The sequence below is a fragment of the Protobothrops mucrosquamatus genome, unplaced genomic scaffold (assembly GCF_001527695.2).
Source record: "Protobothrops mucrosquamatus isolate PMUCROS unplaced genomic scaffold, P.Mucros_1.0 scaffold3, whole genome shotgun sequence".
Lineage (NCBI taxonomy): Eukaryota > Metazoa > Chordata > Lepidosauria > Squamata > Viperidae > Protobothrops > Protobothrops mucrosquamatus.
This window is the reverse complement of record NW_015386390.1, coordinates 957,545-967,598: the sequence shown is the minus strand read 5'-3', so window position 1 is coordinate 967,598 and position 10,054 is coordinate 957,545. Positions and strand designations below refer to the sequence as shown.

Sequence of the window (10,054 nt, the reverse complement as noted above, 5' to 3'; positions counted from 1 at the left end):
TAAGGCATTATAAAAAAGTCAGAAAAGGAAAACAAAATAACATTGGTCAGAGGGAGAGAGTGGGAAGGATAGAAAAGGAGAGAGATTGCAAGGGAAACATAATTTTTTTTAATAAAAGTCATAAACAACCTTCTGGCAAAAGTAAGATATTTGAGCTGCTGATACGCCATTTTTTGTCAAAGCTCCTTGCTACCTCTGCACCTTGAAGCAAGGGGGGAAAGAGTTATTTATACACATTCCAGCTATTTCCAGGAAATACAAAGTTTAATTACATTTTACACTATGCGGAAAAACTGGAATCTAGTCTACCCTTTATATTTCAGGCATAAAAGTTATTTGTTTGAAATTAATTTACGATTAGCCACACGACTGACATAAACTTTGCACAGAAATCATTCATTTCAGCAATATGAGTTAAATCAAAAAGGAAATAAACATTTTGGGACTGTTTCCTTTTTTTCTTCTTCTGCAGCAGCTCCCATAAAAACTTGATGAAATGTAGAAAATAGCAAAACACCACAATGACACATCAGCGCAATTTTTGCAATGCAACCTTTGCTTTCAAGGCATTTCGGCCCAGGAAATTCTTGCTGTTATATATACAACCTGATTCACACATTCACTTTCTTCCCCCAATACCAGCAACAGTAGTTCAATAGGAATGTATGTTTCTAGACTTCCATTGACACAATGCCAAGACGATATTGGTAATCAGTTGTGAACACAGTAAACTTTCAACGATAAATATGAACATTGTGTAAAGTGAGAATTAAGAAGCATTTGACCAAATACCTGTAAATCAATTTATTAATTAGAGGAGAAAGGTATTTGTGAAATGTTTCTCTTCCGGTTATCTTTGGTATGTTTGTGTTAATCCAGGGGTCTTCAAACTTGGCCCTTTTATGACTTGTATAGTTCAACTCCCAGAATTCCTCAGCCAGGCACGTTGTCTAAGGAATTCTGGGAGTTGAAGTCCACAAATCATAAAAGGGCCATGTTTGAAGACCCCTGCCCTATACTATTTCAGAGAAGTGGTTGTCCAGTCTCTTTTTAAAAGCCTCCAGTGATGGAGCACCCATAAGACCCCTGTGTTAATTGTTTGATTAGACCACATATTATTTAGGGATAACTTAAATAAGGTAGATTCTAGATATGCCATATAGTATAATAAACTGCACTTTTAATTTTTTATTCTTTACCATACCAACTGTTTGTCTCGCTACAACACCCGCTCCCATTATTTTTTAAATATTAGGGTACACAGTAGATTCCTTTATTTAATAATTGTAAGGCTGTTTACCCCAAAATATATTTATTTTTTAATGGAAACAAAAGAAGGCATTTCCTATGAATTCGAATTTTAAAATAAGGCTGTTAGATAACAACACTAGGATTTTATATGATTATTTTATTTTAGGCTCTTTGCTGAAGAGGCATTTAATGCTGTATCTCTTCAACACAATAAGCTGCTGAAAAAAATGAGATTTTATTTTTTAAAAATCGGTAAATATTTAACTACCATCTGCTGAGATGAAGGGTCCCAGCAAAGGGTCAAAGAGGCAGCTTTTTCAAAAGATGCAAATATTTTGAATTTGAAAAGCATCTTAGAAGGGCGATCATTTTCATTCTCTATCCCTGAAAGTAGAACTCACAATTCAGCAACTACATCTAACACACTGGAAAAGCTACAAAATAGTCTCCGGCAGTTTAATGTAGCCATTGTTTATACAGTATCAAGGATTATATCTATCTCTACCTACCCAAGCTCAGACTAATCTTTTAATTATAGTTGTGGTTAAGCGCACAGAAGATTTAATTTAGATTATTTCCTAAACATTCAAGCAACATCATTGATAATTTTCTCCCTTTGATCTTATTGCCATACAAATTCATTAACCGGTCAAACTAACAAATGAAAAGCTAGATGTCAACCAAAGATTCCACTAGCATTTTATTAACTCTTGAGACTGAAAATGACTAATTACATCCATCTGCAAATACCCATCACATTACTCTTTTTTAGGATAAGCAATGCAAACCAAAGAAATTAAAGGTCTGAGATAAGAACATGTAAAAGAAAAATAGATAAAATTCGGGTAGACCGGCACCATTCACTGGGTCTCCCCATATTTTTCTGCTCATGCTAATAATATACCTATATGTTAACATTGTCTTCATACATTGCTTTCTTTCTCTTTAAATTCCTAACATCTGTCTTTTTTGAGACCTCATTAAATCCACCAAAACACAATCTTCTCAGCCTTTCCATTCATTTCAATCAATTCACTCCATCTTTGCATATTTGTTGTCCAATTTGTTCCACTTTTATTCTCTTGACTAGCTGTACCCAACCACGCGTTGCTGTGGCTCAGTCTGGTAAAAGCGTGTGTTGCTTTTACGTTCAACAGATGGCGCTGTTTTTTTAAAAAAGCATGTTTTTACCTGTCACAGGTGTGACATCTATATAATATAGGTATATAAAAACACGCGTGTATTCGAATGCAATGTTGTGTCAAAATTTCAAAGCAATCGGTGAAGAACTTTCGGAGATTTAAGATTTTGAACAAACGAACATTTACATTTTTATTTATATAGATATAGTCAAGCCACCTCAATATATTGTGTTCATCCTGCTTATTTGCTTTTGCATTCAAATCCACCTTCGTTCAGCACTAAGGTACTTTTTACCCTATCTGACTACACACATCAAGAGTATTCTGTTCCCATTGCAGCAAACTTACTTTTATGTTTCTCCGAGTATATACAATTTGATTAAATGGGGAGAAATGTACAGAAACTATTTTCCCTTCTATTAACAAATATTAATTCTTGGCAACAGATCAAACATTTTTCACCACCTTCCTGCCAACATTCACAAGTCTTAAGCTTTTCCTATCCATTTTCCCCTGTTTAGTTAACATTCTGCAAAAATGCACAAGTTCGTCAACTCGTTGTAGTTTTTCGCCATTGAAAAAGAATCTATAATCAATCATTCATTCTCTGTCAAACACAGCTCCCTACGTTTCTGAGACAAATATTATACTATTGACTGCAAACCATTTGGGCTCTTCAAATATTATACTATTGACTGCAAACCATTTGGGCTCTTCGTCAACATGGCTTCACCAGCATACAAAAGTGCATGTAACTTGCCCACATCTAACAAAGACACATGTAAATTGACTGCATGCGTTCTTTATATATTTAGCCATAAAACATTTTAAAACAGTGGCCCCCGACCCTTTGGGCACCAGGGACCGGTTCCGTGGAGAGAGGTTTTTCCGTGGACCGGAAGGGATGTGGTTTCACATACTGCCTGCATCCCCCGGTTTCTGGTCTGCCATGCCCAGTTGCTGGTCCACAGATCGGGGGTTGGGGACCCCTGTTTTGAAAAAAACCAAGAGACAGATTCTCTAAAGCAGTGGTTCTCAACCTTTTTAATGCCGCGACCCCAACCGGTCGTAAGTCGAGGACTAAACCGGTCGTAAGTCGAGGACTAAACCAGCTGTAAGTCGAGGACTACCCAACCGGTCGTAAGTCGAGGACTTTCCCTGCCCGGAAGCGCCGCACATGCGTGGTTCCGCCCCCTGCGCCGGCCGAGGCGTAGCTGGCAAGCGGCAGAGACGGAGCAGGCCGACCACCAGCTGGCCCAGTCTAAGGGAGGTAAGGCACCCGCCGGAAAAGGGGAAAAAATGGCAGACAAAAAAAATGGCGGACAGCCTTGCTTGGCGATCCCCGTGAAATGGTCGATCGATCCCAAATGGGGTCCCGACCCACAGGTTGAGAACCACTGCTCTAAAGGTTGGATTTCAGCACAAAAACACACCCGCACATCCAGGTAGCCCTTGACTTGCCCGAAATTTCTGTTGCTGAGCAAGACAGTATTAAGTGAGCTTTGCCCCATTTTACGACCTTGCTTGCCACAGTTGCTAAGTGAATCGCTGCAGTTGTAACCCTGTGGTTAGTTGATTGTGGCTTCTTCCCTGACTTTGCTTGTCAGAAGATCACAAAAGAGGATCACGTGACCCTGGGACACGGCAACTGTTCTAAATACATGCGAGTTGCCAAGGATCTGAATGTTGATCACGTGACCACAGGGATGCTGCAACGGCCGTAAGAATGAAAAATGGTCATAAGTCGGTTTTTTCAGTGCCGTTGTAACTTCATAACTTACAACCATTAAATGAATGGTTGTAACTCGAGGACCTACTGCGCAGTCTCTTCTCATGAAGCTGCATTCCTGGTGATGCTTGTTTTCTTCCAGCCAACAGCCAAATTTAGGTAGCAAAAATATACTATACTGTTGCTAGGGTTTATTCCAAGGGGAGTTAGAAACGCCTCCCTATTTATCACAAACCCACTAGGCTATTTTAATAGAGCCCAAGCTATTTCCTGCCCATTTCTGAAGTTTCACGTACGATTTTGGCATGTATGTATGTATTCCCATGCAGATGTGTTCAGAAATATGGTCCGGTTTTACATTCTCACATTGACAGTTCATAATTCCAGTGTCTGAATGGTAGATACTCATCATACATGGTTTACAGAATTTTTCAAATTTACTCACAGACATTTTCCCATTACGGTTGGCTTCCTCCCTCTCTGCCAAGGCTTTCAGAAAATTATCTTTCAGCTCCTTCCCAGCGCTCGACAAAATTCTAGAAATGAAAAAGCAGAGCAAGTTGTTTATTTTTGCTTTCTTCTTGATCCAAACAACCCCCTAAGGGAAAATAAAAGTTGATTAACATTTCTTGGCGGAAGATGCATCAACGCCAGGATTCCAAACCAAGTTAACGAATTTGGTTTTCACGTTGCATTGAAGCCTTAAGATTGTTTCTGGCATATGCCTAGCCATTATGGTTACTATGCAAACTCAACCAATGGTGGCTTAGTCAGACATTAGGATTAAAACAAAGAAGTGCTGACTGTAATATGTGGGACCATCGATTAAAAGGGCTTTTCTAGATATGCTTGATCAATAAATTTAATCCCTATTTCTTCTAAATAATGATGATGATGATGATGATGATGATGATGATGATGATGATGATGATGATGATGATGATGATGATAAAGTTGGAAGGGACCTTGGAGGTCTTCTAGTCCAACCCCCTGCTCAGGCAGGAAACCCTATACCATTTCGGACAAATGGCTGTCCAGTTTCTTCTTAAAAACTTCCAGTGTTGGCGCATTCACCGCTTCTGGAGGCAGGTTGTTCCACTGGTTAATTGAAATGGTATAAGATCTCCTGTTTGAGCAGGAGCAAGGTCCCTTCCAGCTCAAGAAGCTTGGGAAATTTTGAAAAGTGAGATAATAAAAGCCCAGTCTAGCACAATACCAACAAAGAGGAAAAATAACAGCTCTCAAAAGAAACCAGCATGGCTGCATAAAAAACTCTCTGATAAACTGAAAGAACAATTAACCAGTGGAACAACCTGCCTCCAGAAGCGGTGAATGCTCCAACACTGGACGTTTTTAAGAAGAGACTGGACAGCCATTTGTCCGAAATGGTATAGGGTTTCTTGCCTGAGCAGGGGGTTGGACTAGATGGCTTCCAAGGTCCCTTCCAACTTTATTATTATTATTAACTCTATTCTGATTGATTGATTACCTGTACACATACAAGAAAACATAAACATAAAGAAATTTGCATTGACTAATTCACATTTGGTCATTTACCTATTTCTAAATGGAAAATCCCCTAAAAGTTTACCTTTGACCCTGTGCCTAACAGTGGCATTTTCACAGCAAACTGCTACAAGGTTTGTCCCGTTATCTACAACACGGTTGTTTTGAGGCCTGGCGTTCACTTCCACCACAACCCAACGGCACCCCTTGCACCTGTGTAAGCTGAATAGCCATTTGCTTATCTATCCCACGCTGCTACAGCTAACTTTGCATTCCAGCAATTCTGCTTGGCTAGGATTCAATTTCTTTATTAGGACAAAATCCTTATAAAACCCCCACATTCATCAGATTCATCTCAAATAGGAGGTAGTTAGTTAAGTAGATAAGAAGTTCAGTAAGAGCAGTAGATCACAAGGCATATGTGGATGAGACCCGGGTAATTTTGGAGATCCCGGTCTTCTCAGATTCTCTGGAGTATGTTCAATGATCAGAATTACATTATGTATAAGACTTAGGCTGCTGATGACAGAATTCACAAATGATGGAAGCTACAAATGGTTATTTTGTTTCCTCTACTGGAAGCTAAAACATACAAGGAACGGTTGCTGGAATTGGGGATGTCTAGTTTAATGAAGAGAAGGATGGGGGGGACATGATAGCAGTGTTCCAATATCTCAGGGGCTGCCCCAAAGAAGAGGGAGTCAAGCTCTTCTCCAAAGCGCCTGAAGGCAGGACAAGAAGCAACGGATGGAAATTAATCAAGGAGAGAAGCAACCTAGAACTATGGAGAAACTTCCTGACAGTGAGAACAATTAACCAGTGGAACAACCTGCCTCCAGAAGCGGTAAATGCTCCAACACTGGAAGTTTTTAAGAAGAGACTGGATAGCCATTTGTCCAAAATGGTATAGGGTTACCTGCCTGGACTTGATGACCTCCAAGGTCCCTTCCAATATTATTATTATTATTATTATTATTATTATTATTATTATTATTATTATTATTATTATTATTATTATTATTATTATTATTATCCACTTTCCATATAAAACACATATAAAGTAATCCCAAAGGTGCTTTTTCAAAAGGCAACCAGACTTTGTTTTTGTTTTTTTCCTTGAAGACGTTTCGCTTCTCATCCAAACAGTGACTCTCAGAAAGAGTGCTAACAACCAGATGATTGCAAGGAATGCAAATCCTTCCATTCTCCACCATCCAGTCAGAACTGAAGAAGCTTCTTGGATAAGAAGTGAAAAAAATCTTCAAGGAAAATCAAACTCCAGTTGCCTTTTGAAAAAGCACCTTTAGGATAAAGTTGCCAAATTTGGAGAGCCCTGCAAAGGATCTAGTGAGCTGGGTCAATTTTGACTGAAGGTACAATTATCAAGTACCAAGCCCTGAAGAACTATAGATCAAGACAATCAGCTTAAGTAATAAAGACAATAAACAAAAGAAGACACTGCTTTATGTGAATTTTAGAAAACTAACACCGAGGCTTCAAGGAATGGTGTGTGCATGCTTGTATGCGCATAAAGTGTTCATAGACACGTGTACGATTTAGTCTGAGTTAAACATTTCAATTGTGGCAGGTGAGATTTTGACATATTCAAGAACACTTGCCACAAATATTATGGCCTAACAATTGTACACACAGTTAGCCTGAGCCGAGACTGACTTAATTTGCAAGGTCCGAATTTCTTTGTTATGTGGTGAGGAAATTAAAGGGAGGAAGGAAAAGGAAGAGGAGCTAGAGCACACATTTACAACACAAAAAAGACACCACAAAAATGACCCTCAGTTAATGCTACATGGAAAAAAACTCCAGACGTGACTGATCAGCTCACGTCTTGGTCAATTTCTTCTTTGCAATTTCGTCTTTTCATGTCTTAAATGATTGATGTGTGCATACAGGTAGTTCTTTATTTTGAACAATTCATTTAGTAACCGTTCAAAGTTATAACGACACTGAAAAATGTGACTTCTGACTGTTTCTCACACTTATGACCGTCCCCATGGTCAAGTGATCAAAATTCAAGTGCTTGGCAACTGTTATGTATTTATGACAGCTGCAGTATCCTGGAATCATGTGATCCCCTTTTGGGACCTTCTGACCAGCAAAGTCAATGGGAAAACCAGATTCACTTAACAACCGTGTTACTGGCTTAACAACTGCACTGGTTCACTTAACAACTGCCTTGCCTAGCAGTGGAAATTTTGGGCTCAGTTGTGGTTGTAAATCAAAGACGGTCTGTACTGGTTTCCACAAGCATTTCCACAGCTTTTTTTTTTAATGCAATTTATTTTTAAAAAGAGATCCTGTGATATATTTCCAGCTTCTAGAGGAACAGTTCTAAAACAGAGCTCACCCCCCTAGGCCGTAGGTATTCATTGCTGATCTTCAAATGAGATTAGCAGGGCACAGACTTAGAAGCCGAGAGCAACCTTTTGCACCCTGCTGGAGATCAGTGGTCGGCCGGATGGAAAACAGAACTCACATGCAAAATCTGCTAGAATTATCAACTGCTGTGACACGGGACCCCCAAAGACTTACAGATGAGCTGGGAAAAGGAGAACTGGAGCTGCTTCTTTTATTTTCAATATCAGTCACTGCCAAAGTGATTGCTTTTTAATCAGCTTTCCTTCCTTCCTTCCTTCCTTCCTTCCTTCCTTCCATCCATCCATCCATCCATCCATCTATCATCTCTCTCTCTTTATTTATCTCTCTCTCTCTATCTCTATGGTAGGAGAGTCAAAAAGGAGTGAGTGGGCAGCCATATAAATATTATCTATCTAATCTAATCTAATCTAATCTAATCTAATCTAATCTAATCTAATCTAATCTAATCCGCCTCTCTCCATCATCTCTCTATACATCTATCATATCTATCATATGTGTGTATGTATTTTTGTATGTAGCCTATCTATCTATCTATCTATCTATCTATCTATCTATCTATCTATCTATCTATCTATCTATCTATCTATCTATCTATCTATCTATCTTATATTATCTATCCAAGCTATCATCTGTCTGTCTGTCTGTCTGTCTGTCTGTCTGTCTGTCTATCTATCTATCTATCTATCTATCTATCTATCTATCTATCTATCTATCTATCTACCTACCTACCTACCTACCTACCTACCTACCTACCTATCTATCACAGGTAGTCCTCAGTTTACCACAGTTCATTTAGTAACCGAAGTTGTAAAGGCACTTAGTAGTAACAAGGTCGTTAGTAACACGGTCGTTAGATGAATCTGGTTTCCCCATTGACTTTGCATGTCGGAAGGTCGCTAAAGGTGATTACATAACCTTAGGACACTGCAACTATCAAAAATATGAGTCAGTTACCAAGCATATGATTTTTGATCACGTGACCACGGGGATGCTGCCAAGGTCATAAGTGTGAAAAACGGACATTAGTCATTTTCAGTGCCTTTGTAACTTTGAACGGTCACTAAATGAACTGTTGTAAGTCGAGGACTATCTGTATGTGTTTCTTCAACCAAACGTCACTGTCCAATAACTGTTTCTCTCATGTTTGACGAAACAATTACACTTATTTTTTGAAATCACACTTATCTACTGAAAATTCACTCTATTGAAGTTTTTAAAAAGGACACCTTGAATGTAGAGGAATTTCGCACATCTGAAGCAATGACTGCTTGGCAGATACAAGAGGTACAGAATATCATCGTTCAAATGCCCTTCAGTGTATGGATCAGGTCAAGAAAAGCTACTCCTCGTAATGAATAATTGGATCAGGAAGTTACTTTTTAAAAGAAAGTTAAACTCTTACCATTTGACATTTTTTGGCCCAGATTCAATTGAGAAAAGGGCTTGGAAACTTTTGATTGTTACTTACATAATCTAATGTGCAGGAAATACTTTGGAAGGGGCTTAATCCTATGTACTTCGTTCTTTCATAAAACGAACGGTAATTATAAAAACTACACTTACAACTTCATACGTAAAATTCTTAAGAAATCAGGACTGGTATATATATTTTTAATTTTTTTGGGGGGGTTGTTTTTTTCAAAATACTTCAGCTGCTTATGTACTTTATTTGAATAGTTTCCATGGTTATCACAGATTTGGCTGACAAGGAGAAATCTACACCTGACATAATATTGGCAACCGTCTCACAAACAGTTAACAGCAAGCTAACAGCGATGTGGTCCTGTCGTTTCTCCAATATTCACAAAATTTTAAAAGGTTACTTTATCAGCTCTAGGCTAACTTCATTAAAAAAAAATGCTACAGTCACATTGTTTGCTTTCAAAGGAGGAGATTTTTTTATTCTTTCTTACATGCAAATAATCAGAGGAAAAAAGGAGAAAAGGCAAAGTTCTTTAAAGCAAATACCATTAGTTTCTTCTCTCTCTCTCTCTCTCTCTCTCTCTCTCTCTCTCTCTCTCTCTCTCTC

The 10,054-nt window shown here is 38.6% G+C and overlaps 1 protein-coding gene across 1 annotated transcript in view; it reads right to left on the bottom strand.

Annotated features, from left to right (window-relative positions):
- The window catches only part of CFAP299 (cilia and flagella associated protein 299), a 264,442-nt gene that overhangs the window by 198,068 nt on the left and 56,320 nt on the right, over positions 1-10,054 (bottom strand). Inside the window, exon 3 of the mRNA XM_015832364.1 lies at positions 4,568-4,658. Coding sequence (XP_015687850.1) covers positions 4,568-4,658 — 91 coding nt within the window. The remainder of the gene's footprint in view (positions 1-4,567; positions 4,659-10,054) is intronic.